Source organism: Triturus cristatus, chromosome 6, assembly GCF_964204655.1.
Source record: "Triturus cristatus chromosome 6, aTriCri1.1, whole genome shotgun sequence".
NCBI lineage: Eukaryota > Metazoa > Chordata > Amphibia > Caudata > Salamandridae > Triturus > Triturus cristatus.
In genome coordinates this window covers 378,011,655-378,038,362 of record NC_140589.1, presented here as the reverse complement: position 1 = coordinate 378,038,362, position 26,708 = coordinate 378,011,655, and the positions used below count along the sequence as shown (strand labels likewise).

The following is a 26,708-nucleotide window of genomic DNA, read 5'->3' as shown; positions in this document are numbered from 1 at the left end:
ATTATATGACCATCCTCCTATAGTAAGCCGTTTCCGACCAAATGGGACAACTTGTGTTTTCTTTAAATTTACCTCTAGTTGGTTCATGGACGTGTAGATGTACAGTTTATCGAGGAGCCTTTGCAGCCCGACACTAGTGAGGCTAAAGAGGACCAGGTCGTCGGCATATAAAAGATTACTTAATGCCGTACCTCCTACCTTTGGGGGGTGACTGTTAATATCATCCAGTGAAGTTGACAAGTCCGCTATAAACAGATTAAAAAGCATGGGGGCCAGCACACATCCCTGCTTCGCGCCTCTTGATGTCGAGATTTTCCGGGAGAGATGCGTGCCGGACCCCAGCTTCACCCTGACCCAGGATCTGGAGTGAAGTTGTACGATTGCCTCCAAAAGTTTATCGGGGATCCCCCATTTCCTCAGCTTTACCCATAAGGCAGCCCTCGGAACCCTGTCAAACGATGCTTTAAAGTCGACAAAACAACAGAACACTGATCTAGATGTGGAGAGTGCTTTGTCGACGATAGTTGATAGTGCTAATAAATTAGTCAACATCCCGGAGTTGGCAATAAAACCTGTTTGATTAATTGGTATCGGTTTATGGTCATTTGCCCATAGCCTCAGCTCCTCCAACAGGAGACCCGCATAATGCTTCGCCTCAATGTCCTGCAGTGCAATGAGTCTATAATTATTGGGGGAGGCACGGGAACCTGATTTATAAATAGGTTGGATTATTGCACCCCGCCATGAGTCTGGAATTGTTGCAGTTCTCAGAGCAAAGTTAACAAGATTTGTCGATGGGCCTGACCAGAGAGCCACATCAGATTTAAACAAGTTCTGTGGCAGGCCGTTTGGGCCCGGAGCTCCATCTGATCTGGCTCTTGACACAGCAGTGGCGACCCTTTCTTGTGACATCTGCAGATCCTCATTGACAATGTATAAGCGCTCTGTATGGTTGCTCTGCTTATTATTATAATCTGTTGCTTTCACTCTTGCGGGGCTGCCTCCTATAGCACCTAAACATTCTGGAGGTCTAAAATGATCGGTAAGGAAGGTAACCCAATCTGATTCTTGGATGTTGGCAGATCCAAAGCTCAATGGGCTCGAATTGGTCTGGTTGATTAGGGCCCAGAATTTGTGATTTTCGGCTCTTACTCTCACACACTAGCTTTTGTTATCATGTATCCGTTTGTCTTTAGTGATCGCTAGCCTGAGTAACTTTTGGGCTACTTGATACTGTTTTAAACATTCGCTGTTCCCTGGCGCTTTTACCAGTAGTCGTAAGGCATCGTTTCTGGCTTTCTTAAGTAGCCTCGACTGTTGTGAAAGTGCAAACTGGCGTGGGAGGCATCTCCTTGGGGAATGCTGTTTTTTTGAGAAAAGGTTAATCAAATGTGAGCAGAGCATCGTCCATGTCGCTATCGGGGAGGCATCCTGATCAATTCCACCTCTTATGAGCTCCATGCTTACGTATAAGATCTTCGGGCTGATGTCTTCGCTCCATCTGAGGCGCTTTAGGTTTTCAGAGTATATTCCCCTGCTGGTTAAGGGTGCAGATTTATGCTTCACTGGTTTTGTTTTGAAAGCTATGACCTGAGGCCGATGATCACTTTCAGTGCGTGGGTGAATGCAAAAACTGACCAGACATTGAAGCAAAGCTGAGTTACAGATGGAATAATCCAAATAGGATCGTTTCTTTCCATTTGTCCAAGTCCAATTGGGGGGGATATCGCCCTCCGACCTTCCATTGATAACCAGGTAACCTGCGCTATAGAAACGAGTCACACAGAGGTGTCCCAGGCTGCAGTAGGCTTGATTTGCCTGTTTGGTTTGTGACTCTGCCTCGTTCAAGGGGAATAAAAAGGGCCCCTCAGTTTCTGTTAGTTGCCCCTGGAATAAGTTGGTATTAAAATCCCCAGTAACAATGCAGTCTGAATCAGGGTACTCCACGGCTAAGTCACTCATAATTTCCATTAGTCGTACCAGGTGTGCTTTTTTTGTACGAGTATTTGGGTTAATATACACGTTTAGGAAGATGAGTGAACGTTGTTCCCGCCATGAGTTGATTTTGACCCCAAGCAGCCAGTCTTCATCCAGTTTTAGTTCTGTTATTGGGCCTTTTAGGTTAATTGATATATATATATTGACATGCCACCTTTTGAGTGACCATACCGGCTATCCCTCAGTGCTGGTTTCCATAGATCAATATAGCCAATAACAGGGCAGCCTTGTGAGGCCCAAGTTTCCTGAAGGGCTATTACAGCGTGCTTACAAATGAAGGAGTGGGTGTCTGAGTTCATAATTTTCTTTTGAAGACCGCTGATGTTCCAGGAGCAAATTAAGAAGGTGTAATCTGCTTGCGGGTTATGCACCATTGCCGATGAGGGTGTTTGAGGGCTTATATTTTCCAGAGATTCAAATGTTTGACCAATAGACTCTGAACCTTGTGGTCATTCTGATCTTTTTGTTGATAAAATAGCTGGGAGCCAACTCCAACCTTGGTGTAAATCGTCATTAGAGGCCACATTCAGGACCTGACGCATTTTTTAGAATCGAGTATGGTCTAAAGTGGGACACAGATCGAAGGGTTCCAGCTCTTTTAGGTGGCGTTTGCTGGTTTAATAGTGCTGGGGGGTACCCTGGGATGGAATATGGGTAAACTCGAATGCCCCAGTCCCGCAGAGTGGCCTTGTGATCCAAAAATACCCCTGCCCAATAGGCCAACTTGAATGCTACCAGTGTTACCTCTGATGGTTGTGTGCCTCTTGGTGGAAGGAATACAATAGATTCTATGTCATCCGTTACCAAGCCTGTAAACGCCGGGGTGCCATCCACTAGTTTGATTATATTGGATCTATTAAGGGTATCTTGCCGTCCTTTTGATTTATAGTCGGGAGCTAGTATAATATGAAAAAGTTTTGAATCGCTTTTGTCCTTTTTGCTACGTGGGCTTTGAATTAACTTGTTGATTTTATTGGTTGACGGGCCTGCGTCGAGAACCTGCTCCTGTTGAGGCTGGTGTTTGGAGGCCTTCCTCAAAGACTGACTATTAATAGGCGGGGGTGTTTTATGATTATAAATTGTTTTTGTTAAATTTAATTTAGTCATTAGCTTGTCTGACCGTGGTGGAATTGAAGCAGGCACTGGATTGGAATTAATTGTGATTGCTGTAGACTCTGGCAAGCTTAGATCATTGCTTTTCACCCTTAGCTTATCTTTAGCTGTACTATGATCTTCTATTGCTATTCCCACGGATGTGGGCTCTGACAGGCTTGATTCGTTAATTTTCACCCTTAGCTTTTCTTTAACAGAGCTAAAATCGACAATCTCTGTTCCCGTAGCTGGCTTGGTTGAGTCTTGGTTGCTACCCAGAGTCCGTTGGGTGACGGTTTCAGATAGATCCCCTTTCTGTTCAATTGCACTTAGGTTTACTAAAGGTGATGATGCATCAGTTTCACTAAAAACTTTTTTATTAGAAGCTATTGCAAAAAGAGGAAAAAAAATTGTCGAGGCAGCTGTTGTTTTAGTCCTTGTTTTATTTCTATGTTTGCGCTGGCGTTTGCGCTCTCTCTTGCTGCAAGGTGGTAAAGGAACTGGCTGCACTTCCGAGATCGAGGCTATCTGGGCTGCTGAGCTAACCACTAACTCATGCTCAATATGGTCTGCGCAGATTGTACGCCCGCTTGGAGATCGTGCATTTTTGATCATTGCTTCAGTCGGATCGGAGCCCGTTATTACGGTTTGGGGTCGGTCAAAAGATGACTGCTCATTTAGCTGTTTTGGGAGGGGAACTATTCCCTCCCTCAGCTGGGTGCCTTGTTTTGTTGTAATCCAAGGATTAACTTGTTTTTGAGACGTATTTGGCAGTATTTGCGATTGTGGGCAAAGAGTTGTTAATGAATTGCTTCCCTTCAGCAGCTTGACTTCATCTATAACTTTTGATAGAAAGGCTGGAAGCGACGAAAGAGAGTCTATAATTGGGGAACAGCAACAAACCGCCTGAACAAGCTTTGCGGAGGATTGCGCTCCTATTATTAAGTTGTTCAATTTGTCCAATTTGTTGTCGATACCTGCTGTGAACAGTGCTAAGGTGTTCAAAAGGTCTATCTGCACGTCCAGTTTATCAGAGTGGTAATTTAAAGCATTAACTGTTTGTTGGAAAGTTTGAAGAAGTTGAGGCCAGACACCAATTGCTGTGGAGTCCTCTAGATTGTACTTTGTATTTGGCGTATGTTTAGGAGAATTTTTAGTTTTTTGGAAGAAAAATGACAAGTCCGCTAAAAACTGGTCATCTTGAACTGTTTTTTAAGACGATTGTGGTGATGGTATCGTTGTTGCTGTTGTCGGAGTGAGTACAATGTGCTGAGGACTTGACGCATCCAGATGTTCCTTTGGTGTACTTATAGTTTGAGACGATTCACCTGATCGTGAATTTTTATTACAAGGGTGGGTATTTTGCACATGGATTTGAGGGACAATTACGTGACTATAAAGAGCCGTTGTGGGTTCCTTTAATACGATAAGATCTTGGCATGACAATGGTGCTAATGATTCTATATTCGGAGCTTGGTCTATAAAAAGGCCTGAATTTTGTGGAGGGCTCAGCGGAAGAGTGTGCAGCAAGCCTGCTTCTTGTTTGCACATAGCCGATGGTGGGGGAGTTTGGCCTGATTGCGATTGTAAAGGATGATCGTATTGAAGGTTTTGTTTTAAAGTTACCCCCTCTGACTGAGCTGGGGTTGCATCATTTTGTACGGATCCAAAGATAAAGACTTCCGGGAGTTGAGCCAAATTTTTTTACTGGGCATGTTCTTTGATGGCTGTTGTAAAGTGGGGGTTGTGGAGAGAGCATAATTATTTCGGCCATTTGGTCCAATACTCCGAAATTGGTTACCTCCAGTGATTGCGATTGCGAGTATAAAGGAATATTCGCCATAGGTGGGTTTTTTTTTTTTTTAAATAATCCAGCAAGTTCAAGGTTTTCGAAGAGTTTGATAAGTCCTTACTCTTGCCATAATGACCAGGACTGTTATTATCGTTGCTATTTGGCCTCGGTTTTGGCCTCGGTTTTACCACATTCGCTGTATCATTGCAAGCCCTTGGGGAGCCGTGCCTACCTTGGTCAAGCTCCTCGTCAGATGACATCTGTTTCGGTTTCCTCCTTTTAGGAGCCACTGCAGTTTTCCTGACTTTCCCGGATCTCATGGCTTATATAGATTGGGATAATTATTAAAGGTCAGCTAGAACAGATACCTTTGCCAGGGGTCCACCGGAGATCCACCAGAGTTGCTCTTCCAAACTGTTGAAAAACTGGAGGTCTGGTGGTCTAATGATTCCACAAATGCTGTCTCCGGCAAGTGAAAATTATGGATATTGTCCTGTGTTTATGTTCTGTACTGTCTTGCAGGATTGATTTGTATTACAGAGGCTTCCCAGCCTAATGATAGATGAGGTTTTTTATTTATTTTTGACACATTCAATGGGATTACGCCAGCTTTTATTGTAACCTTACTCGTAGCACCCCCCGCTCATTTATGTAACCCCACCCTTATCCACCAGCCCGCGACTGCTCGCTCGCCGCACCGCTCAGATAGAGACCGGGAGACTAGGCCAAACCTCACCTCTGTGTTTTCCCCTCAAGAGGGGTCGCACTGATAATGTGGGTGACAATAGGGCTCACCAGTCAATGATCGCAATAAGCAGCGAGAGCGTCGGACGCTAGGCGGAGGGGAGAGAGCGGGGGGAGCAGCCCCAGAGCTGGACAGAGCTGCCCGTGCCCCCGCACGCCCGCAACCAGGCAATTGGGTGGATACAGCAGGGGAGAATGGGCGGGCCGCAGGTAAAAAGAAAAGAAAATAGGCAAGGAAAGCTATGAGAGCAGAGGAGCAGAGCGAAGCAGGCTTATGGAAGTGGGGACTGTGGGTTCAGGGAGGTCTAGGCAGGATCTAAGCAAGCAGTATCAAGCAGCACGCCGCCGTGCGACTCCCGGGGGGGGGGGGGGCAAGGCTTATGGCTTAGGGTTTTCAGCACGCCTGCCAACCAGCCTACCGGAAGCTCCCAAAGCTCCCCCACCTTCGGTAGCGACGACCCTCAGCCACACTCCCGGTTCCGCCGTCTTACCGGAAACTCCTCGGCGTGCCACTGCTGCTACCACCAGAGGACCTCCAAGGTCCCAACAACCCGCACCTCCGACGCCCTAATAGGGGAAGGAGACCGGCTCTCTCGCTCACTCACTCGCTCGCGGCTCGACGGCTCAACGCGGCACTGTAGCCGCAGCCTTGCTCAGCCCAGCCGTGCAGCCAAACGCCCGACTCCGCCTACCGCCCCAGCCGCACCTTGCCTCAGCTGACAGCACGTCCGAAACGTCACGTCCAACTGCAACTCCTCCATTAGTGGGGCGCGGCTCTGAGCTTGGAGTAATATACTAATGTTAATAATCCTGGCTGCTGTGCCAGCTGCATCTAAAGCACACAGAATATTAGTGCTGCCGATTGTTTCCTTCAGCAACCAAATCTTCCCCTTTATTTTTATATTCTTCTGGAAGGTGCTTAAGCAGCCCATAGCCACCCAGTGGCACCTAGCAGCCCCACTGAGCTGGTGACGTGTCAATGAATGGCTGGCCAGAAAGTCAATCTTTTCCCATCTGCATTTATTTACCCTTTGGGATTCCTTCACTGGAGGAGGGCGTCTTCAGTAGTTTGTGTGGAAGCTCTGTTACGATTTGTGTGGAAAACATGTAAATCTGGTACAATTACTTCTAATGTAGGGCAGATGTTGAGGGGCAGGTTTGTGCTCTTTCGATACGCAAGGCTTTACTACCCTCACATGAACAGGATCTTATATGTGATAGTTTTTAGCATACCTTTTAGAGCATAGGCAAGTATCTAACTGAACTCTCTGTTTTTGATAGTGTTTCGAATAAGAAATCCTGCTCATCCTGATCAGTGTGTACTGGATGTTGCACAGCTGCCCTCTGTATAATCACATGTTAAGATGTGGTACCATCCGGCGGTGACTGCTTTATATGATATGACTCAATGCCTGGGTCATTTTGTGGTTCTACAATATAATCCTCCCAACAGTTTTCCCCCTCTACCCCCGTGGCTAAGAGGTTCTTCCACTCAATAAGGGCTTCCTCGGTCAGAGTACGCTTCTTGATGATCCCGTGGTTGAGACTGCAGGGGTAAGGGAGGAACGTAGAGGTTGAGGTGTACTCAGTAGTAGTAGGAAGCATAGGATGCTAGTGGCTATGTGCCTAACCCTCTGTGGAGCAGATGAGGAAGTGAGTTGGGCTCTTCCTCTGTATGTAAATCTCTCTTCTTTGTAATTCTAAGGAGGACTGGTGATGGAGGTTTGGCAACAATTCTCCCAGTACCAGGATGAAAAAAAGTGTTTTTTTGCAGTTTGCGGTGGAAAATACGCTAGTTTCTCAAGTAATGATACCTCCGAAATTTGGGATGTCTGTGTCAGTGGAGCCTTCGACCTCGGTTTCGGTGTTGAAATGTGTTTACTCTTAGAGGGCGACCTCGGGGGCAAAGTAACCTTGTGCAATGGCGGGTGGGACGTTGCAACTTTCAACCCTGGGTGTGGCTGAATCTTTGTGGATGAATCTTTAGCACCAGTGGGGGTTTGATGTCGAACGTGGCTTATCTGCACCTGATGGTCTTTTAGGACCATGATGAAAGTTGGTTCCATTTAGAAGCGTATTTCAAGGCCTTCGGCTATTTCGGATCTGGCTCTGGGCTTGACACCAGACTACAGTGGGAATGGTGCTCTGCCTCCGCCGCCGGTTTTTTGAAGGCTCGAGACTGACCTTCTGGCACCATCGAGGCATGGTGCGTTCAATTTGTTTTCTGCATTGGGGGGGCTCTGGCGGTTGAATGTCAGAAACCTCTTCGGTGCCTAAAGGTTCAGAGAAGAACTGTACCTCTTCTTGCTGAATGAGTCTTGATGTTGATTGACTGACCTCCTATTCTTCCTCCTCATCCTCCTCTGGAGCAACTTGGATACTCCCAATATATTGTACATTCTTGATGCCTAAAATAACAAGAGTATTAGTGAGGATTTCGCGCTGCATTTAATAATGTACCCAGCATCTATCTCTTCCTTGCTTCAGGGCTTTTTCTGCAGCGGAACGAGAGACAGGCCTTGCAGGTCATCTTTATTTTCAGGGGAAAGGCACGGGTTGCAGACACTGTGGTGGTTGGACCAGGTGTATTTAGCAATGCATCGAGGATAGAAGCAAAAAATGAGTTCTCGCCTCTCAGTCATTGGTGCATTCTCGAGGCTATGGCACCACAGGGTCTCAACGGTATTAAAATGATTAGATTTGATCGGTGCAAGCGATTGCTGTTCTTCTGCAGAGCTGCGGGGCCCAAACTGAAACCTGGTTGAGGTTTTCAGTGTGTTTTCCATGCTTTAACTTTAGAGCCACGTCCTAAGCGTCTGATCCCAAAGCAGAAAAAAACAATCTAAAGAGGAACCGTTGGAGGCTGAACACTAGGACAAGGGAGGAGTCACTAAATCAGGTCTTGTGGCTCAAACATCTTCGAAGAAAAACAACTTGCAAACATCCAGGAAGAGAACTAAGTGGGAGGGGTATACAGAATATGTGTATGGACAACCACACACGCTTGCTCCCGCCCTCTTGCTCTGTAATGTGCTGTAATTAGTTGTATTTGACTAACAAAAATGATGGAAGAGGTAGGGCCATCTCTATCTGTGTTCAGGAAGACAATTATGGTTTGTAAGTTAGGTATCTCCGTGCTGCAGCATGGTCTGAAGAGCCAGACTGGTAGTAATGTAAGAGAAGGCTGGTGTTTTAATGTCATCTTGAGGTTAAGCATAGATTACTACTGGTAACTGGCAAGTTTCCTCAGGAGTGGAAGGATGCCACAACAGAATCTATTGTACCCGGAAAAATACCAGGGCCCGGCCAAGTTCAACACAAAGAGGATAGTAGCGAGTATTAATCTATTTATAGGTACAGGAGGAGCAAATCCTAGACCCAAAAATGTCAGAAAGCACTTGCCGACCCATCTAAAAGAAAGAGAGGTGCAGCTGAGAGATAATCTACCCCAGAAAGAGATACACTGAGGTAAGATGCGAAGATAGGTGAGTTTTGCTCACGTCTGGTACATTTAATAGGCCCCATCTCAAGAACAGGTACAGGGGATAACTTACAATTACATTGGAGTAGTCTTAATATAGGTAGCTATTAAGGAATCTGTGCTGTAAAAATGATTGGTCGGTATTTTCAGAAAATACTTGTTGAAGGGCAGGAAGTTACATCCAGGCGAATGTCACAATTAGTTGTTTGCAGTATAGCAGGTGTTAAATGGGATATTACTATAGGATTTAATAAAAGTGTGAGGTATGGATGTTGAGTATATTGAAATGTGGTAGTTTTGAAATAACGGCTGTATTCAAGGGAAAGCACGCATTTGAAGTCAATCACATACATTGCTTAGCGACCACTACCAATAAATAATGGATACAAACAAAAATCGCTGACAAAAGGCTTTTGTTGCTGGATGTTACATTCTGAACTAGACCACGTAACATTTGCAGCATTCTGTGGCTTCTTCACTGATGCACAAATATTGAGCTGCTACACGTGGTACGTATAGAGCTGCTAGGGAGGTTTTTGGCCAATTATACCCCAATACCAAGGAGAGTTTTTAAAAGAAGATATCCGGGAACCAAAGACCATAAAGTCAAAATCACAAAATACAAACTACAACACATTTAAGTATATTTACCTTTATATTTGCAACAAAATACTTTACAAAATTATTCAGATATTGTCAATAGCTGCTTAAAAATCCAAAACGCTTTTCTGGGAAATCATTGATATACAGAACACAAAAAACCTACATGCACAGCATTTCATTAACATATTGTGTATTTTAAAAATGTTTATAATTCGAAGAGTTGTAACGTTTATTGAATGGAAAAATATTAACTGACAAATTAAAAAAGCAAAAGGAAGATAGTTGTTATCTAATGTGTTACAAAATAAGACATAAATACGACAATTGCATCACAAAGGTAAATAAAAACCAAGCAAGAATCATCTTTACTCTGCTTATTTTACATTCTGATTTACAATATTATGGAAGCCATCTTGCAAAAAGGGTGTGTCTGGCTTTACATTAAGTTACTTTTCTAATATAGAAAGTTACTGGTCCTCTATTTTTTTGCTGGCTCCTTCTCTTGCAAGTCGGTCAGCCTCTTCATTTCCTGCATATCCTGCGTGTCCTGGAATGTGCATCTATTAAAGGAAAATAGTGTTCTTTAAAGAGGGCTTTCTCCACCAATTAAGTTTAAAACAAGAAATAAAATGAGTGATATTAAGTAATGTTTGCAGAACCATGACATCGTTTGTTATGGTATAATTTTCTCAGCTTGGCAATTAACCGGTATCGAGATTATTATAATTATATTCCCATTTGTTTCTACACTTAACGGTTTTATCCTTGTTGGTTAGCTCAACCTCTACCAACCCAAAATATCTGGCACATTCCACGGTCTTGAACAGTAACAAATACAATTATATGCAATTTATTTGGTTATCCAATCAATAAACTTCATAGAAATCCATATTTACTTAGTACACAAACAGAATCAAATAATTGTACTTTTTTCCCGTGTGAACACTTCCACGCTTCGCAGACTTTGAACATGCAAAGACAATACTTTGCAAACAAGACATCTGGCCAGCAGCCTATCGGTCATGTCATCCAGCTGTATTCCAGCACCCAAGTGTGGAGGCTGCCATGACCTGAGAGAGGCGGGTTAGCAATAGGGGGCTCAAGTTGGCCGTGGTTTGCACCCAAACCAAGTAGGGACCCTTCTTTCTAGTCAGGGTAAGGGAGCTACACAACTAAAAAAAAAACCCTGCTCACACCCTCCCCCCCCCCCCCCCCCCCCCGCAGCAGTTGGGCCTATATCAGAGGCAATGTGTGTGAAAACACTAAAAATGGAGAACACATCAGTTTAGAAAAATAAACATTATTCATCTAAACCAATCAAGACCAAAACGACAAAAATTCAACATACATAACCCAGAATATCACTTTTAAAAGGTTTAAGCAATTCTGTCCATAGAACTCTATGAATGCATTGATTTTAGCACAAAGTAGCTTTGATGCGTCAAAATCCAAGTAAAAAAACAGCCGCTAAGGAGGAAAGCGTCTGAAAACACAGTGATGCGTCAGTTCTGCTGCACACAGGAGAAGTGTTGCGTTGATTCCTTACTGCGAGGAGAAACAATACGTCGATTTCTGGAGGCAACTTCTTTCAGTTGGGAAATGTATTGGAAACTTGGTGCGATGCATGAGAAAATCCAAGTGTTGAAGGTCAATGCAGTGGCGAAACAGGCGCTGCATCGATTTTCACTCCAGCAGACAGGTGATGCATCAATTCCTTCAGCTGCACAGCAGGGCCTGCATTGAAGTCAGAGCGGGGGTCTCGGACGTCGGTGCTCTGGACTCAGGCTGTAGCTGTTCTCCAGGCAGCTAACGGGCGCTGCGTTGATTTTTCAGCCATGCTGCGGTGATGAGTTTGCTTTCAACCGCATAGGAAGCTTGAGGCGCGAAAACGGCGCTGGAAGGGCGATGCGTGGATTTTCAAGTTTTGAAGCAGCAGAACCTCTTCCAAGGGCCCAGAACTGGAATTGGCACCACTTGGCAGGTCAGAACTCCCAGCAGTGGATTTCAGAGACGCAGCAGATGAAGGCTTTGATGTCTGTGAAACTTCCAACAGGTGGCAAGCGCACAAGAGTCCTTGGAGAACCTTGGAAAAGTAGGATACAAGAAAGCAAAGACCAGTTCTTTCATGGCCTATAGGTCCAATACTTACTTACACCCCTTTTGGCCTTTGGAATAGGCATACTTCAAAGTAAAGTCTTTGTTGTTCACAAGATCCTGCCTTGCGCCCTACCTTGGCTCCAAACACGCTACAGGGGGGCGGAGAAAGCACTGCGAGAGGCCAGGCACTGCCCTATGCAGGAGTCAGTGACATCTCCTTCCACCACTCTAGCTCAGGAAGGCTAACACGGTTTTTCGGAGAGAAAAAAACGAAAAGTGGCCTTATCCTGCTGCCTGCCCCGCTGCCTATTTGGCTTCCATGGTTGATGTCACATAGTGGTGAGCTGGACTCAGCATTTTGCTTTTAATTATATATTGACAATCATGCCCTTTCTCTGACTGTTTTGATCCAATTTAATGCCTTGGATTGCGCCCAACTATGCAACTTTAAAGCTCTATTTGTTGGACAAACAGCTACTAACAATGGAAGCCGAAGGCATACATATCCGATGGCAGGAACATAACTCCACAAGCCTCTAAAAGGAATGGCTAGAGATTAAAGCATTGGTCCCACTCGCCCATATCACACAGGCACCACACAGATGCTGAAATCTCTCGAGCACAGAATAGGCTCAAATATCTTAATCAAATAAAGTTTCAACCTAAATTCACTATTAGACTCAAAAAACATTTGTTACTCTATTGCTGCAACTTTGTTACCAAAGAAGTAAATTTATCTTTTCACCCTATTCCTTTTAAAAAATGAAAGCCTTTCGCCAAAGCCAAAATAAAGTTTCCATCTAGCCCTGAGGGTTTTCACTCAATACTTATCTGTCCTATAATTTCCCTCACCAATGACGCCACAACCACCAGAAACAACGTGCGTAGCTGGATGATGACCGTAGCCACCTGGATGAAACACAGTTGCCATAAACTCAACTCAGGACCGAAGTCCTCACCCAGGGACCTACCCCCTCAGCATGGGACGACTCCTGGTGGCCCTCCACATTGGGAACCCCACTCATACCAACGGACCAAGCACAATACCTCTGCATCATACTGGACTCCTCTCTCCAATGAAACCTCAGATCAACACTGTCTCCTCGTCTTGCTTCCACATGATTCGCCTGCTTCGAAAGACGCTCAGATGGATCCCCACCAAATCCAGAAAAATGGTCACCCACGCACTCATCAGCAGCAGACTAGACTACGGCAATGCATTCTATGCCGGCGTCACCCTGAAACTCCTCAGGAAACTACAGAACGTTAAAAATGCCGCAGCCAGACTGGTCCTCAACATCACCCACCGCAGCCATATCCCTGAACAACTCAGAGAGCTACACTTGCTCCCAGACAATAAAAGAATCACTTTCAAGCTCCTCACATACACCTAAAAAGCCCTCTAGAATGCAGGACCAAAATACCTGAATCACAGCCTCTCATTCCATGTACCCATAAGACACCTCTGCTCTACCTAGCTGGCCCTGGCCATCGTCCCTCGGATCCACAAGACTAGAACTGGAGGAAGATCCTTCTACCTCGCCGCCAAGACCTGGAAAACACTGCCTCTCCACCACAGACAATCCCCATTGCTGACCCAATTCAGGAAGGATCGCAAGACCTGGCTCTTCATCTGGACCCTAGCATTCAGATGGTCCAGCAGCCACCCTTCCCCCAACGCCTTGAGACCCTCACGGGTGAATAGCCACACTTTACAAACCCTGATTGATTGATAATTCAGACTCTTTTCAATGCTTTTCATGTTGTGCAGCTGCTTCCCTCTGGCCTGGCACTTCGGGCTGGACTGTTCCCATGAGGAAAAGAGTCAAGACTGATTTGTATATGGCTGGGTCCAAATTGAGGTGGTATGTTGGACAACAAAACAAATCGTGGATTGGGATGCAGCCCAAGAGATTGCCAGTGGCTGAGATTATTAAAAAAATTACAACCATCACCTTATTGTTTTTGCTGCTTCCTTCTTGTTAATTTGTTGTAGGCATAATAGAGGTAGCCTCATGCCAGTCTCTCAGATCATATGTCATGCCCAATCTACCGGAAGACTTTCCATCTAGTCATTCCTGAGCCAACTCGAGAATTGTATGTTGACTTTTTGACCTGTGCCAATGAGACTGGCTCTGTGAAACTGAATGTATAGCCAATGTGCTGCTTCTTTATCTTGAGTGAACTCCTAGTCTTAAGGTATGCCCACCTACATACTGCCTTTTGGAGTTCCAAGTTTCTTCATATCCCAACTGAACTGCATATGTTCTGTGCCCTGGCCTTGAGACTTTTCCCATTTGCTTTGATAAGCTATTTCCAGAGTTCCTTGCCCACTAAAATATTTGCCGTTTTTTAAAAGGAGCTGACCATAAGCATTCAGGAATCCCCGTTAGTTTTTGAGCTTCCTGCTATTTCATACGCCATCTGAGCATGAGTGGACATTTAGCCATGAGGCATTTCATCAAGGTTTGCTCTCCCCTCTTCCGCCCCATTCAGCCATTTTAGTGCATTTTGCAGCTAGGATCAACTTGGTATTTCTTCTAATGAATCTATGTTTCCTGACAGATCTCCACTTTTTCTCAGAGCAAATATGCCTTAAACCACTGATTGACTTTCCATTTATCTTACAGCCCACATCAGGTTCTTAGTTCCTAGTTATGTTCCTAAAACCCAACACCATTCCAAGATTCAGAATAGATCTGAAGTGCACTCTTGGATCAGGAAAATAAGGATTAGCCTACCTATCATGGATTCAGGATCTGTCAGGTCATGGTGATGTTATCAGTGTACAGACGTATCACACCATCTTAGCTTCCAAATCAAAAAATCCTTCTTGATTCAACAATCCAATGTTTCCAATGAGGAGGTAGCCTTGTCTAGTACTCCGTTTCAAACTAAAGACACTGGATATCTGTGGCTTCACGTTTGCACTTGCTAATGGTTCATTGTATAGTAACCAGTTCAAACTCGGATACTTTGGACTCAAATCAGTTCTCTTTTTTTAATTTTTCTTAATTTTTTTAACATAGCACACATTCATACAGTTACATTTTGTTTTGTAGAAAAAGCATTGCTACGGCATAGGTACATAGCAATATATTGTGTATCTTTAGGGCAGAGGTAGGCCTTAACGTAGATGCATAGTCGATAAACACAAACTACCCCAGCATGCACACAAGAGACAACAGTCTGTGTGTGGTGGTCTGTTCTATAATACTAGATCCCCCGTCCCTTGTGGCGCTACAGGCTGTGCATCTGAGCTGACTTGGTCCAGTTGTGTAAGGAACGGCCTCAAGAGGTCCCATATATCTCTGGGTCTGGAAGTGAAAGGTTGAAAGGAGGGGTCTCTAGCGTTCATTGCAAGAAGCCAAGTCCCAAAGCCACTTATATTTGCTCTGGGCTAGCAGTCTACACCAATGCATAGTCACTCTACGATTAGCCTGCAAAAGCTCAATATCGACACATCTATTGGCCTTTTTGGAGTGATTTTACATAGATAAGGAGTGCTATCTCTGGGTGGTAGCCTACTTTCAATCATGTCTTGCAGCATATGAAAAATCTCTTGCTAATACTGTAGGATCGGTGGGCAGCTCCAGGCCAGATGAAACCAATTGGTTGATCCTACTGCGAATCATGAGCAATTATGAGGTCTAGAGGAATCTATCTTGTGTTGTCTAGCAGCTGTGAAAAGCAGAATAGTTTTATTAAGTGCTACAAACATATAGGCCATTACAGGGACTCAGATGCCATTTTGAAAGCCAGTTACAGAAGTGAAATGAGTTCTGGAATCACCCTGGCAAGTGCCAAACAGTTAAACAGTCGAGGAATAACCAGTTGTTATGACCTCTGGGATATAAATCCAGGCAGATCTGGGTTTAGCGCCTTTTCAGATATTTCCAGGAGTGTATTAAACATATTTGCCAGAACCTTCACCTTCTAATTAATACAAAAACAAGGCAATAAGCCTTCGGTTTAGGTCTTTAGGATTGAGAACAATCACACAACAAATAAACCCAGCTGCATGTACATCACACGAAGTACAATACACACTCAACCTACAGAACACACATTCCGACTCATGCTCATTAATGCTCAGTCTGCAGTATTCTAGACACCAGACATTGCATACCTCATCATCTACCACAAACTTGACTCCCGCTTCACCACAGAAACATGGTTCACCCCGACATTTTCACACATACTAAACAGCCTTCTTCACACAGGTTACAGCACTAATCATGAAGACCACACACATAAGAAGGAAGGAGGGCTCGCTGTCATCCATAAGTCCTCCAGGTCCTGCATACAATGCAATCAAGTAACACTCAACTGCATGTGGCTGCTGACATGCCACTTCCCTCTCTCTGCAACACAGGCCTCCACCTTCTATCTCATCTAAAGGCCTCCAGGGCAGAAGGACTTCAGTGATGACGTCTCAGACCTCCTCAGCACCACATCCGTCCAACATGCCCACCACCCTCTTTAGTAACTTCAACCTCCCAGACAATGCAGGTTAAAAAATAAAATAGACATCTTCCAGCTCATAGATACACCCAACGTGGGATAGCGTGTCACACAATCAACACACACACAAGTCCACATCCTCTATCTTGTCTATTCAAGATCACCAATAATCCAATACCCATACCCTTGGACTGGACTGACCACTCTGTCACCCCTATCCCCCTCTAACGTACTACCAAAAAAGCCAAGGGCAACACAAAAGAGAAGACCAAACGTTCAGTTTCTTCAAAGACTTCTCCATTGACAACTTTATGCTTTAACTCCTCTTTCACCCCATAAACTCCATGTCTGATGCCACAAATCTCTAAACAGCAACAATTGTTTGGAAAGCTACGTTAACGCCCTTGCCCAGATTACAACATTCAAGTGCAAGTCAAAGCCTTCAGCACCCTGGTATTCTAAAGATCTTGCAGACAAACTATCTGTTCGCAGATATGAAAGCAAATGCAAGATAACATAACTTCAAAGGACTTTGATTCTGAAGGCACGCCACACAACATGCAGACATCTCATTACATCAGCCAAAGATAAAGTATTATGCCATCACCAAAAATGAAGCCACCAACAGAAGCAGAACACTGTTCAAAACAATCAAGCACTGCATCAACCCCCCCTCGCCAGACCCACCGATATCGCACTCAATAGAGAAGTGATATGGTAGCAATCTCCCCAGTGACAAAATACAGCAGATTTGACAGCACATAGACCATATCAAGTCTGCTTTCAGGTTTCATATCCACCCCTTACCATAGAATCCTGAAATGGACAGCCTTCAAAGCCCTCCCTCTCTCAGATCTGGCTGACATACTCCAGTCCCTCAAAATCATTTCTTATGAAGAAGATGTCTTACCATTGTCCTTCATCAAAGCGCTCTTGGGGGATGCTCTCTTACCTCTACTTACCACTGTCAATGCATCCCTCACTCAAAGCATCTTCCCAGAAGCTCTCAAGACTGGCCAGATCCTTCCCCTCCTAAAGCTGCACAAGACCTGGATGACCTCACCATGAATCTGACCATCACTCACTTATCATTCATTGGCAAGGTAATTGAAAAAACAGTCTATGTTCAACTCCAACTTCACATTGATGCGAACAACTACCAGTCTGGTTTCATATCATGCAGAACAAAGATCGTCCCCTTACACATTGTATTATAGATGATGCCCTCCTGACCACAGATATAGATGACCCCTGCCTCCTGACATTGCTGGACCTCTCAGCTGCCTTAGACACAGTCTACCACCTCACCCTGCTACACATCCTCAAGTTGTGAATGGGATTCAGAGCCAATGTCCTTTACTGGTTGTCCTCATACCTTTTCAACCGACATAAGTTTGGTCACTAAAGGTCTCTATCACATGCGAAGTCCCTCAGTGTTCCTATACTCACTCCTATCATGTTCAGCCTTTACATGGTGCTGGTAGGTGCTCTACTCACAGGTAACAGATAACAGCATCAAGATTCACCAAAATGGAATGATACACAACACTACTTGAAAGTCTCCTCTGCTTCAGACATCCAGTGCCTCAAACACAGCTTACATATCCTCCAGACCTGGATATGCAGTGCCTATGTGAAAATCACTCAAACCAAAACAGGATTCCTATTGGTTGCCAAGAACAACAAACAAGATACAGTACTAAACTGCCTCAATGACAAGAACCTTGATGGCTTCGAACCCTAACTCTCACCGAATGCCAAATCACTTGGATTCACCCTAGACACCAAGCTCTTCATCAAAGAGAGCCAAAAAATAAATAATGCCTGGTACCAGCTCTCTCTTCTATAGAGAGTCAAACTGTCTCTTCCAGAAAGCGATGTCAGAACTGCTGTTAAAGCCCTTGTACTCTTGCATCCGAATGGTTGTAATGTACTATGCCATGGCCTCCCAGACTCCACACTGACAATCCTTAGGAACATCCTACATGCCACAGCAGGTTTCATCCAGAGGCTGAAGACATATGATCAGGCACCCACTGGGTCCCTTTACCAGCCTGCACCATATTCAAAACCAGCTGCATCATTTACAAAGCCATCACAATCAGCACCCCAGCTAATCTTGCAGATAAGATCACCATCCCTGGTGGTTCTCAACATAACCACAGCCAGGGCACCATCAAACTGCAGACTAAGAAGTGTAAAAGAGAAAAAAACAAGACAACAGGCCTTTTTCATCTAAGCATCCAGGATCTGGAAGAGCATCCTCATATCCACTATGACTGCTCCAATGCTGCTCAAACATAAAAAGAGTTGAAGACTCATCCATTTAAATTACACTACATCACAATGCATTAACCATCCAGAACTCAGTTTCCTTTCCTATCACTTGGGGACTTTAAGGTTGCCTTTGAGCATGTACAGCACTCTGCTGCCTTTTGGCAAGGTTTGCACTCTAGGAATAGCGCATACATACATACATACTACCCAACAATTCAATGCATAAAGTGTATTTTGCCTCACTTTCACTATTTCTATACTTTCTCAGACACTTCCACGTTTGACCTTGCCACATTCGTGGCGAAGGAGCTATAATAATCTGAATATACTTCCCTTCAAACATCCCCCCCCCCCACCAACAAGTTTCCAAAATTGAAAGTATTTCAGGAAAACGGCTGTGCCTTGAAAGTAACCCTTATGCAGCTTCATATCTTTGGAAATTTTGCATCGTCCCAACAATGGGTACCATCTACAGTGAAGCATTTATATCAAAAGAGATCAGATCTTACAATTAACAATACTATTCAGCTGGTCACTTGGCCAGCATGCTAACCAGTTGCTTTTCTCCTCAGGGTTAATAAAGTGCCATGTCGACCATTTAGTAGTGAAATATCTAGGAACAGCATTGCATGTATTTCAGGCACAACTCAGTCTACAATTTAATTTTACCACATCAAGGTCTCTCTGCCTCAGGGAAACTGATATAATGGCCAGGAATAGTTATACTTTGTGGTTTGCATACCTACCTGGTCAGGCCTCTTCTTTACTATAACTTGTAAGACAGGATCTCTGATCCTATAATTAAGAAAACTGGTAATTGTGAAACGCAGATAGGGAATGGGAGCTCTAGGTTGTCGTGTAATTCCTATATTACCTAAACAGGATCTGCGCGTTTTGGATAACAAACTGTGGGATTGTTAGCAGACTGATTACGTGCACCTCCACTGGATACGTTAGCCTGTCTGTTACAGCTAGCTCACAGTGCCACGATAATTTCCTCTTACTGGGGAGAGAATAGTTCTTGGCAACCTCAGAACATGATAACCCTGATACCCGAGGATCGTGGAAACAATGTACTACTTTTCGCTCAGTCACTCGTGCTCACTTAGTTCTTCTCAGAGATACACGGAATAAAAATACTGGGTGTTTGTCAATAAAGGTTTATTGAACAGTTGTTATTCTAGTGTAGAATAGATGAGCTGCAACAACCATTCCAAAGTAGTAGAGATATATGATTAGCAATACTACAAAAGTAAAGGGATGGTATAGTTCTACCATCTTGCAGAAATCATGAATATATACACGTACATAAAACACATAATAAAAGTGCGTATTCCTACTATGCCTCCTTAACTTGATGTACCTAAATGTACCTAGCATCTATGTAGGTGTTATGCCAAGAATCCCTCTAGGATCTAGTCAACCCCATTACCAGAGAATTAGAGAATGTGGGATCCCTTCCTGATCTCGAGTTGGACACCCCGCGAGGGACGTTCGACCACTGCGAGCTGGAGTGTCTGCATGCAGGAACCTCAACGTCTCTGGTCAGTGTGTCAGCCGGGAAGTCACGGTCTCCACTGTTGTTCTAAGCAAGACATGATGTATATATACCCATAGGTCTCCCCAGGGGTCCTACCTTGCTGTGTTACTGTGTCGGCCTAAAGGATGACGTCGGGCCTGAACTTTATACAGAGATATTATACAAGAGATGTCAGTGTGATGTGCTTCTAAGAAGCCTCATGCATAATGTACGAGATTCGAACTAGGGAAAAACCTGTATTCTGAATGCAGTGTTGTATCTAGGTAAAAGGTCAGTCCCCATGAACCGTTATGTATGTAATATAGGGAAGGATATAGGTGAAAGGTTGCAGTGTTACCTGCACCTATATAGGCGACCTATATGAAATATAACAAGGTACTCTGTCCATTGATCAGAAAGACAGCAGTTGTTCTTTCTTTCAGGACACTCATCACTCATTACTCAATGAACAGTACTAGATTTGGACCTTTGGACTTCTCTGAGTTACCAAAAAACACAGGCATGGTTATGACGCTAGAATATCCGTCTGCACCTTACTTCTTTTGGAAAAATATATGGGTGCTTTGTCAATTCATGCAATTTCCTTAGGTTTTAGTCACCTCCTTCTTCCTCTCCACCTTTGTCTAAAGCATCCTTAGGTCGGCCTTTGGCAGATTCAATTCCATATTTATAGTGTAAATATCATTTTCAGAAGGAAATCTTGCAAATTTTTACAGCCATCGGCACATTCTATACAGATCTGATGTGCTAGTATCAGCAACATTCTGCCACCTATTAAGACTATTGCCTTACTGAGGCTTTGTTCTCCTGTCTCTGCCCATCCTGTATCCGGAAAAGTCAACATGTAAATCAGCAGGACATTGATGTGTGCGCACGCTCTGTTATGGGGTTTCGCCTATGTCAGTGGGCCTGCAAGTTCCCAGCTAGCCTTCCAGAAATATTTGGGTCAGGATGTGCACTGAACAACATGCTGAGGGAACACATTGTTCAACAACATGCTTTTCACACCAGAGAACCCAAAGACATTAGTCTGTGGGGCATAAAGTTCATGTGGGCCTGCCACTGTTTCAGCAGGGAGACAGAGCAAGAATATTCAAACACTAAACCATGGACAGGTGAAGAGGGTACCAGCCAGTCCAATGCTCCCCAACAAAGAAAGCAATCGGACCCTTGAGATATCTAAATGCCCCATATTCCACACCTGTAGCCTGTCGCTAGACCCAATGGGGGATTCCTCCTACCAAGGACACCAATGGGCACACAACTACTTCAGTATGGACCCTATGCCATGTACTGAAGCAAGACTTCAATCCTTAGAAGTCTCAACATCACAGGCCGGATCCTAGCCTAGCAGCTTTGTGTCATGGTCGAAGATCACAGCCCCCAATTCTGTATATTTCTAGGAGATCGGAATACATTTGCTACTTGCAATTCTATTTGTATAGCCCTTTATACGCCATTGCACAGAACCAAAGTCCATTATCGGAGCATGCCACACCATCAGGGAGTGCTTGGTTGGAAGGTTGTGGTACTTGCAATGAGGACTATGTGGAAAGCATTTGGTATGGTGCATGTCTGATCCGAGTGATCCTCCTATGCCCTCTTAGGTCACATCCTTAGCCGTATTAAATCTTGCTTGCCCTCTCAATCCAATGAACATTTCATGGGGAGTTTTGAAAGCTGCTCAGTTTATTCCATAGCTTCAAATGAGAGCAATTTAGATGCAATATAGAGCATATACAGGGAGGAAGATGAGTGAGAGATCCTGTAGGAAGCTGGCTCTATTTATACTATACCAAAGTAAGGTATAGTGTGCACCGAGTCCAGGGAGTCACCAGAGGTATTGCAGAATCTAAATACTAAGTAAGTACTAACATCTCTCTTTGTGGTAGTGCAGTTAGGATTATCCAGAGGGTGTGTTAAGCATTTAATGTATTCAGTCATTCAAGGACTGATTAGACACACTCAGAGACAGAATCCAGACCAATTGAGTAAGTATAAAAAGGTATATTTGTTTTTTATTTCTAGAACCAAGAAGGGCTTGGTACAGGTAGGTAAAATGCACTTTTAATTGTAAACCTTTACACAGAAATGCAATTGGGAATGGATTTACAATTGTTAAAGGTTGGTATGGTTTCAAGATGCAGTTTAAATTACACAGTAATTACTTTTAGAATACTTTCAGATTACATCGACTACTTGGGGTGGCATGCCTAGATAACATACCGAAGAATCTCACAATACAAGGTAAGTAAGACTTTTCTTGGTTTATGTTATAGATACTTTGTCCTCCAAACAAAACAGCTGTTCAACAGGTAGAACATTTTAGGCCCCAAAACTCATAGCATGGATTCCTATGGGAGAAAAATGGCTATCGGTTTCACAGGTAAGTAAACATCTTATGAGTGAGAGTTTTGGGGGTTAGGACCAAGGTTCCCAAAGGTCTAGGAAGATACTCAAGTTGCACCACCAGCGGCACTGGGGCGGATGAGTGCAGAGTGCAGGGACCCAATGTTAGCCAATGGGGCTAAGGAGGCCTTTGGTCAGAGACTGCTTACAAGTAGGCCACTCGGATGTGAGAGCAAATCTCCTGGGGTTAAGGTCACCACTGTAGGGGCCAACAATCAGTACAGGAGTTGCACCACCAGCGGTACAGGGGCGGCCGGGTGCAGTGTGACAAGAAGATGTCAGGGCCCTTGTAGATTCCAATGTAGACCCTCGGTTCGGCAAAGAGGCTGCAGGCTCGGACAAGGAGACTTCCTGAAGACAACCACCGGCTGGAAAGGTAAGTTGGGTTCTTGGGGGATGCTTGGACACCGTTGGTTGGGCCACACTAGGCCGTGGGGCATCTGCAGGGGTGTCTTTTGATGTTGGGTCTTCTTACCAGCTCTGGTCGCGATCGGGGGCACCGTTCAGTTTAAGGCTGCAGGCGTCGTCTTGAAGCTTGAGGGAGGTCAGGGATCACTAGATCCCAGGTCCGGATCACTGGGGAGACCCCCTTGGAGTTGGGCTACTTGAACTTGGGCCAAGTGCAGAGTGGAGCAGAATCGCGGAGCCGCCAGGATCCGGATTCTGTTGGTGAGTCTTTGTTTGAGCAAGCCCCATGTTCACGGGAGACAGAGTCTGTAAGATGGTTGCAGGGCAGGTCCTCTGGGCTTTGAAGGGCTACTGGACACACCAGTTTCTTCGCTGTAGGCAGGTTGGAGGCGGGACTGGCCTGTAGGGCTGGGGCCAAAGCAGTTGGTGTCCTCTTCCTCCTGAGTCCACACTGCTCTTTGGTCCTTCTTCTTTCTTCCTCGAATCCGAGGAGACAAGGTTCAGGGTTGCCCCTAAATACTAAATTTAGGGGTGTCAAAGGGGTGTGTAGGTCAGGACCAATAGGTCCCTTCCTTGGGGTGGGTATTATGCCAACCTCCAGTGGAAGGGGGCATGAGCCTCTCCTTAATTGGCTGGGTCCCCTGATCTTCAACGTGGAGGGGACTGAGATGTGTGCTTCATCTTGCCTCCCACACCCGAGGGGTGGGGTTGGCAAAGGTGGGCAGACCTCTCCTCCTAGCGTGATTTTCCTGCCGATTCACCTGCCCAAAGTGGAGGGCAGAACCGGTGGGAGCCAGTTGCTGGGGGCAGCAAAAGGCAGGGACAGCTTAGAAAGGCGGCAGACCTTTGTAGCTTCCCCTTCGTGGACCCAGTCCATCCTGGGGGAGGAGGCATGACACCTCTGCCCAGATGGGCTTTGTTTCTGGACCCAGAGAACGTAGGCTCTCTACCCAGGGGTCCAGAAACCTGTGTGGTGGTGGCAAATGGTGCAGATCCATTCAGGAACCACATCAGGGCTGGTCGTTTTTCAGGGGGCATCTCTGAGATTCCCTCTGAGTGCATTTTACATTAGTTCCCACAGTGGCATCAGGGAAGTTTGGAACCAAATGTGCTGAGAAGTTTGCTACCAAATTGCCCAGGTTTTAGTAAAGCCATTATGGAGTTGTGGAGTTCGTAATGACCAACTCCAAGACCAAATACTCTTTATGACTCTACTACACTTACAATGTCTAAGAATGGACTAGATACTGTAGGGGTACAGGTCTCATGCCACTGTACCCTCACTTGAGGGCTAGTGCACCCTGCTAGAGAGGTTGCTTACCTAGGCCTCAGACATTGGGTTGTAGGCATGTCACCACAGGGATGGGTGCCATGTTGACACTTCACTTTTCTCTGCACCAAATCACGCAGCCTGCAATGGCAGTATTGGGGTGTCAAGATACCGGGCCTCTAAGGGTGGCACAATGGGTGCTGCAGCCCTTAGATGCCTTCTCTGATTACAGTGCCCTTGGTAACCATGGTACCTTTTACAAGGGGCTTACCTGTTGCCAGAGATGTGTCAATTGTAGGTACAAAGATAGAGTTTTGGGAAAGAACACAGGCCCTGGGAACCTGATTGGCAGGGACCCAGGGCAAACCAGTCAAAGTGCATTATGTGTCAAGCAAAAAGTAGGGGGTAATCATGCAAAAGGAGGCACTTTCCTACAGATATCACAAACCTAAGTTACATCAGCTGGCTTCTATGCATCTCTGCAGGTCCTGTGGAATTTTTTGTGACTACCGAAACAAAAAACCCTTATCTTTAGCTGGATACAGCAATCTATTTTTTATTCTGTCTTCATGAGTCAAGGCCCTAAAATATACAAATACAACACACAAACGCTGAATTGCATTATGTGATTGAAATGGCCACACTTTTCAAAGATTGGCGATAAAGTTCGTTGTAAATTTAAAAACCTCAAACAGGCTAAAACAATATGCATAGTAGTACATTTACAATTAAGATCACGTGCAAACCACTGAATTTTTTTCCATCATTTTCTTTGAATCTCCTAAGACTCCAACTGAGGGTGGACTTTAAAGCCCATCCCAAAATGCATCATGTAATTTTGGGTTTAGCAACAACTCAAGATAATTCATATAAGAATCAGGTCTCATGTATAATTTTATTCAGTTAACCAATGATTTTGACATCAAAGAGCAACAATCGTCTACAGTATTTCTTATAGAGATTTGACAAAGTAAATTAGTCTACTTACCAATTAATTGAATTGAGGAAGCACAATAATTAAGATTTTGGTGCATTTGAAAATGTTTTACCATGTACACTGATTTTTAAAACACTATTGAAATAATTAAAAGCACTTAAAATGTTGAACAACTTGTTATGAATATATTTTTAAGAAGAGGAATTGGGAGTGGCGAGTTCTTCTCCGCATATGGGGGTCTCGTTGGCAAAATTGCCCCTGAACTACCATTGGTGGGTCTTCCACATGGGAATCCACTAAGGTTATTTATAGCCTCTCAATTGACAGCCTGGACTGCCGTGGGCCTAGTAACGGCAGGTGATTTTTATAACCAGGAGGCTTTAGTCCCGTTCGCAGATCTAATGGCGGACTCTGGGCTATCAGCTGGACAATTCTTTTAATTGAGCACTAGAATCCACTTTTGAAACACACTGGGGTGCGAGCCGCGTAAAACCCAAAACACATGTTGTATTACAACATCTACTAATTCTGGGCACGGCGAGACATCTAGTGAAGTGGTTACATAACTCACAATCCGATATGACCCGCAAACCCCTATGCAAATTACGCTCGAAGTGGGATGCGACCCTAGAGCGGGAGCTCACTGATTTTGAATGGACTAAGATTATGGCTTATCCTAAAAAATACCATATTAAAATACACACAATTCAATTATCTCCACATGACTTATATGACTACTCAGTTTGCAAATTGCATATGGAGGCGAACCTCGCCACTGTCTTCGGTGCAATATGGCTGACGCAAATATTTTGCATATGACATGGGGCTGCAGGACACTACATCCTATCTGAAAGGGGGTCATGCTTGCCCTTGTTACCATACTGGGGTGGACCCTGGAGACCCATGTAGGGGTGTACCTGCTGGGAATCCAAAACCCTCTAAAAGAAAAAAAGTAGGCACAAGGTTCATAGATCTGGCACTGGTCCTGGCTAAAAGGATAAGCACCATGACCTGGAAATCAGGTACCGGGCCAGTACTGGCGACTCGGATGAAAGATGTATCACAATGGGTGGCAGCAGAAGGGAGAGCCCTCACTCGGGAAGAATCTCGAGGAGTTCGACAGCGCCCCATAGCGGGACTGTGGGCTGAAATATCTAATGCCTGGCAACATCCGGAAGGGATTTCGCCCAAGAGCAGTGATGAGCTTGAGGACGAGGAGGTAGGAGAGGGTACATCCATTACACCCTAACACTAAGTAAAATACAAGTAAAAGTAGCTCTCAACTCATTCTACCCCCTTACCACAAGATACAAAATACGACTCCAATCACAGAATAAGATGTAGACTGGGGGGTCCTCTCGCCCCCTCTTCATATTGACCAATTTCTATCGACCAATTTTTTGCTTCTTGGACCAACACACTTCCTGCAATAGGTTCTTAGAGTTTACACTGTTTGTAGTTTGTTAAAAGGCCAACTCCCACAGATCTTTACCCAGTCAGACTAATATCCCCAACGAATAAGGATACATGAAGGGTTGCATGGGTGATTACTTGGTACACAATAAAGGGTACGCTAGTAAATAGGCATGTTACAGG

General features: G+C 44.7%; 1 protein-coding gene across 1 annotated transcript in view; it reads right to left on the bottom strand.

The window, feature by feature from the left end:
* Positions 1-9,743: 9,743 nt before the first annotated feature.
* LOC146817191 (ribonuclease H1-like) overlaps positions 9,744-26,708 on the bottom strand; it is a 511,274-nt gene continuing 494,309 nt past the window's right edge. Inside the window, exon 8 of the mRNA XM_085610769.1 lies at positions 9,744-10,270. Within this exon, the coding sequence (XP_085466895.1) occupies positions 10,178-10,270 (93 nt within the window). The 3' untranslated portion in view covers positions 9,744-10,177. The remainder of the gene's footprint in view (positions 10,271-26,708) is intronic.